A 12,205-nucleotide genomic window follows, 5' to 3' on the forward strand; every position below is an offset into this window, starting at 1 on the left:
CAAAACAACGCTGTCCACTCTATCCATACATTTTCAACCTGGTACTTGAAGTTCTAGCTATTGCCATACGACAACAAAGGGGGATCAAGGGGATACAAATTGGGAAGGAAGAGGTCAAACTTTCACTGTTTGCAGACGATATGATAGTTTACATCAATGACCCAAAGAACTCTACCAGGGAACTCTTACAGCTGATTAACACCTTCAGCAAAGTGGCAGGCTGCAAGATCAACTCAAGAAAATCAGTAGCCCTACTATATACAGATGATAAAAGGGCTGAAACTTTAAGATTTATTTTGTAACTTTTTGAAACAGAGAAAACAACACACTCTTGGGGAAAGGTCGGGGGTAGAAGAGCAGGCCCTGGGTAGTGACCACGGCAGCACCTGGAGTTTGAGAGGCCTGCCTAGGAGAGCCACACGCACTGCCACACAGCACAGGGGACAGCTACTGTCAGAGGCTCCACAGACCAGTTCACACGCCACACAAGCAGCTATAGATCCAAGTCATAAAAGTCCTCCAGCTCATCGTGAAACAAGTCCCACTCGTCCTCAGAGTCTGTCAGCTCGTCGTCCCCACCTGCAGCCAAAAGCATAAGCAACATCTCGCCCAGCTCAAAGGTGACAACCTCCTCTTCGTCGTTGTCAGAGGGGTTGTTCTCTCTCTCCTCAATGAGCTCCTAGAAGTGTCTCCTTCATTGGGCCTGGTATCCGCTTGATGTCCCCACTTTCTGTCTCTGCGGCTCCTCTCTATGGCCATCAGGGTATGCATCCTTGTAAAAACAGTTCCCTCCAAATGGGCATCTCCCACGGCCTTCATCAAAATACCTGCACGCCTTGTTGCTCATGGTCTCCTTGTATTTCTGAATGAGTCTCTGCTTCTCTTCTCTCTCCTCCACCCAGTACTCACTTGGAATGACAAAGTTATGTAATCATATTTTTTAAGGTTTCTAATTTACAGATTTTAGAGGTTAAGTTCAGGTTTGATAAAAATACGTGAAATAAAAACTAAAATTTAGACAAAAATAGTATTAGTCAAATAAAATAAGTGACCACAGTGTGGAAAAGTTGAAAATAGAAGAAAGAAAGAAAGAAAACAAAATCCTCTTCCTGATCTTTGATGAAACCTTGGGTAGTAACAGTGTATGACTGGTATTTGCAATTTGGTGTTCTCACAAACATTTACATTGTAAATCTACTGTCAGTATCTAGCGCACATATCCGCAGTAAGCATAGTTGTCATGCCCATGACTCGCTTGCTTCTTTCAGCAGGAGCACTGAATGGACACGCTCCTTTGGCGGGCTTCCAGTGTGTGATGCACTACAGTAAATGCAGATTGGGCATGGAACGGAAGGGGTGCTGGCTCCGGGGAACACAGTGCTGCTGCACATGAGGACAGGAGTGAAAACTTGCACTCTACCGTTTCTGCAACTCGTCAAACATTCCCTGGAGGTGCTGGAGCATCGTTTGGGATTTGGCTAGAAGCAGGCTAAACTGACACTCAAGTGTGACAGTTGCACATATTCCCTACAGCGGGCATTACAGATTGAATGAGAGGTGTGTGTTCAGAGGAACCAGTGTTCATCCCTAGGGCACGAATGGGCCTCGGGAGACCGTTCACTATGGAGGGACACTATCTCAGCCTAGGTACATGGGGGAGGACCTAGATCCTGCCCCAAACCATGTGACAGACTTTGATGATCCCCCATGGGAGACTTCACTCTCCCTGAGGAGTGGATGGGATGATATGGGAGATTAGTGGGGGTAGGGGCTGAGAGGACATGAGGGAGAGGGAACTGGGATAGTTATGTAAAATAAGATTGTTTTTAATTTAAATAAAATTAATTAAAAAGAGAGGTGTGCATTCAGAAAGCTGTTACTTGGATAAAGGGTGAACTCTAAGTGTGGTTAGCATGTCCCGGGGTCAACTGTTTTTAGCAATATCCCGTTCATTTGCCAATTTTTTTGTTCGTTCTTGAAACACATCTTACAGAAGAAAGAAGTAAAAGAAAACTAAAACTCACTGCAGTTATTCCAGACAATTTTTCCCTGTTGGCACCTCTGACCAGTTGTTCTGCCATCATGAATAAGTCTGAAAATAGTCTTTAATTTTCACTATTAAAATTTCTAAGAGTTGGCACCATCACCCCTGATTTCCACAGTGGAATCTTCAATAGTTCCCAAGTTTTGTTTCCTCTGGAAGGCTGTTGTAGCTCATGCCCACAACTTCTTCTTCATGCAGCACAAAGTGAAGTCTTGGAAACTGTGGTCACGGTCAAGCTGACTGTGATCAGAATCAATATTGAGCAGATCATGACTAGAGCCTGATACATGTATGTCCCATGGTGCTTTTGTAAGGATTCAGGCATTATGCTGGCCTGCCCCTGTATCCTGGCAGAATGCACTCAGGCAGTACCATGGTCAGCCCAGGTGCAAAGGGCCCCTTTAAAAGACAGACCTCCACCTACTTACACTCTCTTTGCCCATTTCTCTCTTTCCCTCTGTTTCCTTGTGCAGACAGGACTTTTCTTGTCTCTCTCTTCTCTTCTTTCCTCTCTCTGTCTCTTTACTTCTTTTCTCTTTCCTTACCCCTTCCCTTTCTAACAAGACTTCTCCCTTCAGCGCTGTCTACCATGCATGTTTGTTCCTATGCCTCTGTCACCCACACCTGCCATGGAATGTGCCAGGGTTGCCCCTGAGCTTCATCCTAAAAGCTTTAAAAGAAAAGCTTTCAGTCATTGTCTTGGTCTCAACTTCTGCCTCTCTTTTTGCAGTCGCTAAACTCTTGAATAGTCAGTATCTTTACAAGATGGTCAGGCGTGGGCTTCTTATTAAAATGTCCCCAGCCTTCCTCTCCTTTGATATGTTCCTCTGTGTTGCTGTGATGATTGTTATTTACGTCCACGTTGATTGTAGCTGGAATCACATATGGTATCCTTTTGGGGAAGTTCTGTAAGCACATTTTAAGTAAGGAAGAATTAATTGACGTTGAAAGTTTTCCCTTGGAATTTCAGCACCTAGACACAGTGGCTCAGGAAAGGAAGCAGAGATGGATGAGCAGAGCTGACTCTGTCAGTCCTCCGTCAATCCTGGCTGTGAGTGCCTGCACTCATTCTGCTTCTCTTCCTCCCTCTTATTCGTCTCCCTCTGTCACCTTTCCCCATTGATCCTCCTGTCTGACTTCTCTCTTCTCCCTTCCACCCCCATATGTCTCCCCCATCAGCTCCTTCCTTCTTCACTGTGTCCACATGAGCCGATGATCAGCAGATTCAAAGGAATAATCCAACTCTTCCGCACCAGATTGTGACTGCTGAAACATTCCACCTCATGAACTGAACAGCTACTGGATTCTCAGTTTCCCCCGACTTGGAGACAGACATCTAGCCATCGTGCACGCTAATCCAATAAGCGCTCCTTTGCAATGCAAGGCACTCTGACTGCTCTCTTCCCCCCAGATATCCCAGTGTAATAGTGTAATACTGTTTCTCTCTCTCTCTTTTTTTTTGTTTTACAAGACAGGGTTTCTCTGTATTGTTTTGGAGGCTGTTGGTCCAGCCCGGCCTCGAACTCACAGAGATCCACCTGCCTCTGCCTCCCGAGTGCTGGGATTAAAGTTGTGTGCCACCACCGCTCGGCTTACTGTTTCTCTTTTAAATGTGATTTTGTAAAAAGTATTCGGAAGCAAGGAGTGCAGAACGAATACTTATAAGATTCTTTAAACACCAGACACCTAGCTCCTTGATAGGGCAGTGATCAGTGTTGTGAGAGGTGAGAATGTGTCACTGAATTTCCCTCCACAATGTGAATGCCTTGTCAGTTTTGTCTTTTTTTCTGAAACCATCAACATGACTCAGAATATCAAGTACATACCCAGTCAGGAAACACTTCAGGTGATTTAATTCACTCAAGTGATAAAGACTTGATCAAAAATTATTTTACACCTAGACAAAATTTTTAAATAGTAGAAGCATTACTTTTGCAAGATGGTTAGAAAGAAAGACACAGTGCCCAGCTAAGAATAAAGGATGAATGAGGTCTCCTGGTACACACACTCATAATACCTGCCAAACTTCTATGTATGATGATTTGCTCTTTGGGGACTGAGTTGCATGCTCTTAGACATTTCCTTCATGCACATAGGACCCTGTTTACTAGGACACTGAAGAGGTGACATGCTAATAAAAAGACAAGGCTCTGAAAAGGAAGATTCACTCCATTACACTGCCATCTAAGTTTGTCTAAGATAAACATGGCCTCCTCCAAAACACTCAAAGGCAATCTGAAAACAAAACTCTGCTCTCATAGATCACCACAGCCAGGTACCATGTGAAGACTTATATCATGATTAGTTTTTCTCCCTCTCACAAAGTGTGGACATCTGCAGGGTCAATACAGGTGGGAACTTCCTAAAAGCATGAGAATCCTTTACAGTTGTAACGCATTTCATAATGTGTCCAACACTCACACACACTCTCATTCTTATGATCATGTTGTTGTTGAAGGCAATCAAGTGATTTGTAAAAGACTAACATACATATATACATAGACACACACATATATGTGTGTGTGTGTATGCCTACTGGGTAATCTCTCTCTCAAATTAGTCAATAAACCCATACAATGGGTTTATTATTTATTTTTATGTATTTGATGCATTCTTTTTATAGATTTTATTTAAATTAGAAGCAATCTTATTTTACATATCAATCCCAGTTCTCCTTTCCCTCCCATACTCCCATACCCAGCACCCCCCATCCCATTTTCGATCCACTCCCCCAGGGATGGTTAGGCCTTCCATGAGGGATCATCAAAATCTGTTAAGTCATGTGGGGCAGGGCATATGCTCTCCCCTGTGTATCCAGGCTAAGAGACTATCCCTCCACGGTGAATAATCTCTCAAAATCCATTCTTGCACTAGAGAAAGATACAACCTAGGTCCACTGTGAGAGGCCCCATAGTCTGCCCAGAGCTCCTAGCTGACACACAAGTTCAGGGGGCCTGGTTTGTTCCTATATGGGTACCCCCATTGTCAGACTGGGGTTCATGAGTTCCTGCTTGCTCAGGTCAGGTGTTTCTGTGGGTTTTCCTAGTGTGGTCTTGACACCTTTGTTCATCACTCCTCTCTCTCTGAAACTGGATTCCAGGAGTTTGGTTCAATGCTTGGCTGTGGATTTCTGCTTCTGCTTCCATCAGCTGCTGGTTGAAGGCTCTAGGATGGCATTTAAGGTAGCCCCCACTATTACTTAGGGTCCTAGCTGGGGTCATTTTTGTGGATCTTTGTATAATTTCCTAGTGCCAGATTTCTCTTTAAACCTATAGTGATTCCCTCTACTGATGTTTCTCTTTTCTTGCTCTCCTCTGTTCCTCTCCCCACTCAATCTTCTGATCCCTCATGCTCTCCTCCCCCCTCCTCTTCTCCCTTGGTCTTTATAGTATCTCCCTCCCCTTCCTCCCATGGTCACAATTTGTTCAGGGTTTTTTATCACTTTCTGCTTCACTGAGACTCACTCTTATGGTACTCTTTGCATCCTAGCTTCTCTGGAAGCATGAGTAGTAGGCTGGTAATCCTTTTCTCTATGCCTAATATCCATATATGAGTGAGTACATACCATGTTTGTCTTTCTGTGATTGGGTTACCTCATTTAGGGTGGTTTCTTCTAGTCCCATCCATTTGCCTGTAAGTTTCAAGATTAAATTGTTTTTCTTTCAGCTGAGTAGTATTCCCTTGTGCAAATGTACCACATTTTCTGTATCCATTCTTTCATTTAGGGACATCTAGGTTGCTTCCAGGTGCTGGCTATTACAAATAATGCTGCTATCAACAGAGGTGAACAGATGTCCTTGTTGTATGAATGGGCATCCTTTGAGTATATGCCTAAGAGTAGAATTGATGGATCTTGGGGTAGAATGGTTCCCATTTTCCAGAGAAACCGCCATACTTATTTCTAAAGTGGCTGTACAAGTTTGAACTCCCACCAGCAATGGAGAAGCAATCCCCTTTCTCTAAATCCTCTCCAGCATAGACTGTCATTGGTTTTTTTTTATTTTAGCCATTCTGACAGCTTGAAGATGATATCTCAGAGTTGTTTTGATTTGTACTTCCCTGATGGCTAAGGATGTTGAGGAATTACTCAAGTGTCTTCATTGTTATGGGCATGTTATTGCTGAAGCTAGTCAACTGATTGCAAAAATACTGACATATATGCAGATGCACACTAGGTAATCTCTCAAAATCCTATATTCTGCAGCTGAGCTATTACAGTTTTTATGTTCCAGTGCCACATGTGACTAGAGAATGGTGTTTTAATGAACAGGAGGCAGGCCAGTTCCATTGTGGCTGACTATTCAAGCATTTCCCAAGTGGCAATTCAAACTTACAGACATAGATGTTATTTTGTAGTGCAACTCAATGCTGAGGTGATAAAACTTCACACCTGTGGTCAGATGACTGTTTCATGGGATGTGAGTTAACACAGAGAGCTGACTTTAAACATACCTTCTCGTCTCTAGTATCACATAACTATAATTTTTTGAGACAGGGTTTCTCTGTGTAGCCATGGACATCCTAGAATTTTCTCTGTAGACCAGGCTGACCTTGGACTCACAGAAATTTACCTTGCTCTGCCTCCAAAAATCTATCAGTTGCCAACAAGCATTCTGTTACTGGTGATATTTTGTGCCCAATTATCCTCTTTAAGCTTGTGTTTGATTGATTTGATGGGGCCCATTTATGTGCTCCTAACAGCAGTGAATTCATAGGTGATCTGCTCTGCTGTGTTTATAAAATACTGCTTCCTTATAGCCATTCACTACCAGTGGCTCTTAAAATTAAATTATTTCAACATATTGTATATAAAATCTATTTACGTTATTTATGTCTGTCCTCTGAAGCACATTATTATTCATTACCTCTTTTCATTAATGTTTTAAATTTTTCACTGATTCCTTGTGGATCTTGCATACTGCACCCGTATCCCACTTATCTCCCCGCCCCTCATTTCTACCCTCTGCCTATTCAACCTCCCCCCTCAAAAAAGTGAAACTGTGAGCAAATCCAAAGACCAAACACAAACAAAAAAGGAGAAGCATCTTGAATGGAAGCTGTGGTGTGGCTCACTGAGTCACACAGTTTATACTTTAGAGCATCCATCATCACTTGCTGGTGTCCGTTGCTAGGAGACACTGGTCTGTGTGAGGCCTCTGGCTTCTGCTGCACTACCAGTAATGAGCTCTCTGGGACTCACCTTGGTCACCCATCCTGTTACTTCTTGTGTTGTCGAGATCTTGCTGACTTTGGATCTTTCTAGCGCAGTAAGGAACTGGTTTCACACTGTGGACATTTGAAAGAGTTCACCCATTAGGCCTGTCTAGCCACAGGTACTTGGTATTGAGATTCTTTTATTTTAAAATGTTCTGTTTGTTGTTTATATCCATATATGTTTTTGTTTAGCATAAATAACAGCAGTACTAGCTCAAAAGTGACAAGGTGGTTAACATCAAATATTAAATTAATGAAACTATTTAAACCTACAGCAATATAAAGGTCACATTAGGGTACTTCTGTCTCCTCCCTGTTTCATATTATATCATTCAATAAGTTTGGTCTCTAATTTAATGCATGTACATTATGAATGCTTCTTACCACCAATAGTCTCTGACATCTACCTCTCTTCTCTCCACCCATCATGCTTTTCCCTACTAATGTATTTCTTGTGTTTGCATGCTTTTGTTGTGTTTTTCATTTGGGGGTGTCAGCATCATTGTATCCTTGGGGGTTGGAACTGTCCACTGGAACCTGGTGGATCTGCAACTGCAAGCAGTGTCTCTTCCTGTATGAGTCCACCAGTATCTACACTACAGAGTACCCCCACTCTCACATCCACTGAGACACACTGTCTTGTACGGATCTGTTGCAAGTCATTGCTGCTGCTGAGTTTGGAATTTCACAGGTTGAGTTTCTACCAGATGGGATTTTCCTTTGCGTCTTCTGTCTCCTATATTCTACCTCCTTTGTGACAATGAGTTCTGAACCTTAAGGAGGGCGTTATAAATACATATTTAGGTCTGTCACTCAGCATCTTTGTCAGCGATGAGTCTCTACATTCTCTACAAAATGAGTTTCTCTGATTCAAGAAAACAGTATACTTATCTAAGGATTTAAAGTAGATATTTATATGCAATTTGTTTAATTAAGTATCAATAGCACTTTCCCTTATGGAGCCTATGATATCCAAAAGAAACGGTTGTTTTTGTTTGCTTGTTTTGTTGCATTGTCTTTGCTTTTTGTCAGCTAGGTTTATATCACCAGATATGGTACCGATATGAACACACCATTAAACCAATCAGAGAAAACTCTTTTTTAAATGTTTTATGTAAACTAAAAACAATCTTCTTTTAAGTTTTTCAAGTATTTTTATTCTTTGTGTGTGCGTAGGTGCCTGTGGAGGCCAGAGAGCACTTTGGGTTCCTTGGAGTTGGAGTTACGGGTGGCTGCGAGCTGTTTCATGTGACTGCTAGAAAGTGAATTTGGGTTCTATGCATGAGCAGGTGATGCCCTCAACTGCTGACCATCTCTCCAGCCCTCAAAACAGTTAAATTTCCCTAAACGTTCAAAGTGATGCCAGAGAAGTACAGGCAGAGAATGATAGGGACTTCTAGCCCCCATCACATCCTAGAGAAGAGAAGCCCTAGAATGACCAGTGGGTAGAGGCAGCACACACAGAACCCGGACAACACTGGCAGAAAGAATAATTCAGCCAATGGTAAAGGGAATGTGCAGCTCCCCCTTCTCAGAGCTCTTTATTCTTCTACGCTGGAGTATCAGTACAAAAGTGCAGCCATCAAGAACACTGGGACTAGATGGGTGAGTCCTGCCCACTGCCAGGACTGCAGAGGAAGGAATAAGATAGTCTTACCTGAAAGTCAGAGTTATTTCTTTACAGAAATTCTGTTATGCCTGATATTTAACACAAGATAAACCTGTGGGGTGGCTCAGTGTCTGATACCACTATGTTTCCTGACTTACAGGACACTTACTTACAAAGGCCTCTTGGCACCTCACACTATTCTAGGCATGCCACTGCTTAGAACAGAGGTAGTTGGGAGAGACAGCTCAACTCTGAATAAGCAGAACAGTTGGAAATTCTTGTGAATAGACTCTCTTTATCTGCAAATGAATACTGGGGGCTTTAACAGATAAAACACAGCATCTTTGAAAAGATGGTTTTGGTAAATATAGACATATCAAAAACAAAGCTGGAAACAAACTTCCTTATAGGTAAATGATTAGGAACATGGGATTTTATAGTGAATTCAAAAAATCTCAAGTGAGATGTGTTTATGGTATACGTTGTAGAGAACACAAGACTGTCTCTGAAAAGTGTCTTCTCAAAACATACAGCCTATAAAGGTATCAACATTACCTCATCAACATTATACATTATGAAAATGTTCGCATGAAATACTATCCCAAAACATTTCTATGATGGAAATGCTCCCCGTCTCAGGGTTATCTAATCTGGAATTCACTATCATGTGCATATTTGGGATGTGGCCAATGCACCTGAGGGTGTAAAGTTTTCCTATCTGAGGTGGTTACCGATGTTTCATGAACTGAGCCATGGGTTTATTAGGAAGGACTTCTGTAACTACTACTAAGACTTCGTTAAGGATTGGGTACATACATGAAAACAAAACCCTCTAGACACATCTGAAAGTCTTAGCTGGTTTTGGAGAAGGAATTAGCACAATCTATGGGGTTAAAGAACTCCTGGGGATAATTCAGTGTGGGCTTTCCAACTCTTGGCCTTTGGTCCTCAGGAGAATGCCTACAGTCACAAAGTGTGTGGGATGCTTATTTTCGGATAGGGTTTGCAGAGCCAGAGGAAGATTTAGGGGTAGGAGAAGCTACAGGCACAGGTCCTTTCTGGGCACTGGCAGGCTGCACAGGCCTTTCTTTTTTTGGGATTAAGATCTTGTTCTTACTCTTGAACACTTTGCTGGGGTCCAGCTTGTTCACAAAGGAGTCGGTCTCTTCTGTGAGCAGACTTGTGTTGTAGGTGATGGGTTTGTACATACTGAACCATTGCTTGGCCTGTGGGCTAATGCCATAGCTGGTGAAGGCATATTGCCACTGGGGCAGGCCCAGGTGGGTGATGAGCAGGCGGTAATAGGCAGTAAAGGTATCTGTGAGAAAATGCCAGTATAATGCTCTGTCCAGGAACCAGATCTCAGTGTCATGAGCTAATCCAGGTTTCCCATGTTTGTAGAGGAGGCAAACCTTCCCATTGCCATTACACGAATCCAGTTCAAATATCACGCTGCGACAATCCAAGCGAGGCTTCTCTGGTTGCTCTTCATTGCCTTCTTCATCATCCTCTAGGTCCGCCAGAGTTGGTGCATTAGGAAGTGAATACATAGAAGACTGGTTGAGCTGAGTCAGTTTTGAAATGCCATTAATCACCATGCTTCCCAGTGGAATGATGTGCTCATCTAGCTTCCCACTCCATGTCATATGAAAACCATTGGTCATCAAATAGAAGTTTCTCACATCTTCAGGCATCACACAATTGGTTTTTTTTTTTTTGTTCCCATGAAGAAATCATATGACGTTCAGCAGGCAGCTTTTCTATTATGCTCACTTCTTTCACACCAGGAGAAGATTCCAGGATGCGTGAGACGCCCAGGGTCAGCTTCTCCAGGTGCGCCTTGCTGCCGGTTTGCAGCGGGGGCAGCGTCTCCTCCATGGCACTCGTCCCCACCCCGTGCGCAGCGGTGGCAGCGGCGGCCAACAATCTTATTTTACATACTAGTCCCAGTTCCCTCTCCCTCCTGTCCCCCCATTTCCCCATCATCTCCCCATCCCAGGCCCCATCCACTCCTCTGAGAGAGTGAGATCTCCAAAGGAGATCAACAAAGTTTGTCACATCATTTTGGGCCCTACTGAGGCCCTCCCCACTCTATCTAGGCTGGGAGAGTACCCCTCCATAGGGAATATGTTCCAAATGTCAGTTCATGCTCTAGAGAGAAATACTGGTTCCACTGCCAGCAGCCCCATAGACTGTCCAAGTCCCTCAAGTGACACCCACATTCAGGGGGCCTAGTAATTCTGATAGGTCTGCCTTTTTATGTTATTTGGCATTTTTCCTTTGCAGCTCTTAATATATTTTCTTTACTCTGTATGATTGGTGTTTTGATTATTATGTGGTGAGGGGACTTGTTTTGGTCCAGTCTATTTGTTGTTCTATAAACTTCTTGTACTTTAATAGGCACGTTCTTCTTTTGGTTGGGAAATTTTCATCTCTGATTTTGTTGAATATGTTTTCTTGGCCTTTGAGCTGGACTTCTTCAACTTCTTCTATACCTATTATTCTTATTGTTTTTTCATAGTCTCACAATTTTCCTGGATAGTTTGTGTTAAGGATTTGTTAGATTTTAATTGTTCTTTTGTTGCTGAATCTATTTTGTCTAGTGTATCTTCAGCACCTAAGATTCTCTTTTACATCTCTTCTATGAAGTTGCATATGCCTGCATCTGTAATTCCTGACCATTTCCCCAGATCTTTCATTTCCAGATTTCCCTCAGTTTGTATTTTCTTTATTGCCTCTGTTTGAGTGGTCAAGCCTCAAACTACTTGAATTGTTTCCTTCAAATAAAGGCATAGAGAATAATACTGGAATACAAACTTCAAGTTGAGTGTCAGAAAAGCAAAGCAGTAGGCCACTACCTTCTTACCTCTACCTCAGACTGAATGGACTCATCCTGTCTTCATGAGCTCTCACCAAGCCTCAAACTGTAAAGTCTCTTCAACATAGCTGGAGACTACATGCCTCTAACTGACTGTGTTCCTGTCTCACATATGTCTCCCGAATCCTGGGATTAAAGTCATGAGCTCTATTACTCTTTAGACTGACACAATCTTGTATAAGCCTGCATGGCCTTGAACTCAGAGATCCATCTGACTTTGTCTCCTGCATCCTGGAATTAAAGGTGTTTGCCACCACTGCCCAATCACTATGACTTATGGATAACTTTGTTTTCTGAATCCTCGGGGAAGCTTTACTAAATCATAAATACTGTATCAAAACAGGTTTGATTGTTTTTCTTGTCTTCCCTTGCTTCATTTAAGAGATTTGTTTTTTCTTGCCTTTGTGTTTTCCTCCATTTCTCGTTTGTCTTTTCTTGCATTTCTTCAAGGGAGTTTCTC

The 12,205-nt window shown here is 42.6% G+C and overlaps 2 protein-coding genes across 2 annotated transcripts in view; both read right to left on the minus strand.

Annotated features, from left to right (window-relative positions):
* Positions 1 to 280: 280 nt before the first annotated feature.
* The window catches only part of LOC101823689 (leukocyte immunoglobulin-like receptor subfamily B member 3), a 109,015-nt gene continuing 97,090 nt past the window's right edge, over positions 281 to 12,205 (minus strand). Inside the window, 2 exon segments of the mRNA XM_040733836.1 lie at positions 281 to 2,950; positions 7,245 to 7,330. Coding sequence (XP_040589770.1) covers positions 2,892 to 2,950; positions 7,245 to 7,330 — 145 coding nt within the window. The 3' untranslated portion in view covers positions 281 to 2,891.
* Positions 9,839 to 10,755, minus strand: LOC101833455 (tubulin polyglutamylase complex subunit 2-like). The gene is given in 2 exon segments (XM_040734049.1): positions 9,839 to 10,576; positions 10,578 to 10,755. Coding segments are annotated over 2 exon segments (891 nt in total). The 5' UTR covers positions 10,746 to 10,755; the 3' UTR covers positions 9,839 to 9,853.

The sequence above is a fragment of the Mesocricetus auratus genome, unplaced genomic scaffold (assembly GCF_017639785.1).
Source record: "Mesocricetus auratus isolate SY011 unplaced genomic scaffold, BCM_Maur_2.0 Super-Scaffold_100037, whole genome shotgun sequence".
In the NCBI taxonomy this organism is placed as follows: Eukaryota; Metazoa; Chordata; class Mammalia; order Rodentia; family Cricetidae; genus Mesocricetus; species Mesocricetus auratus.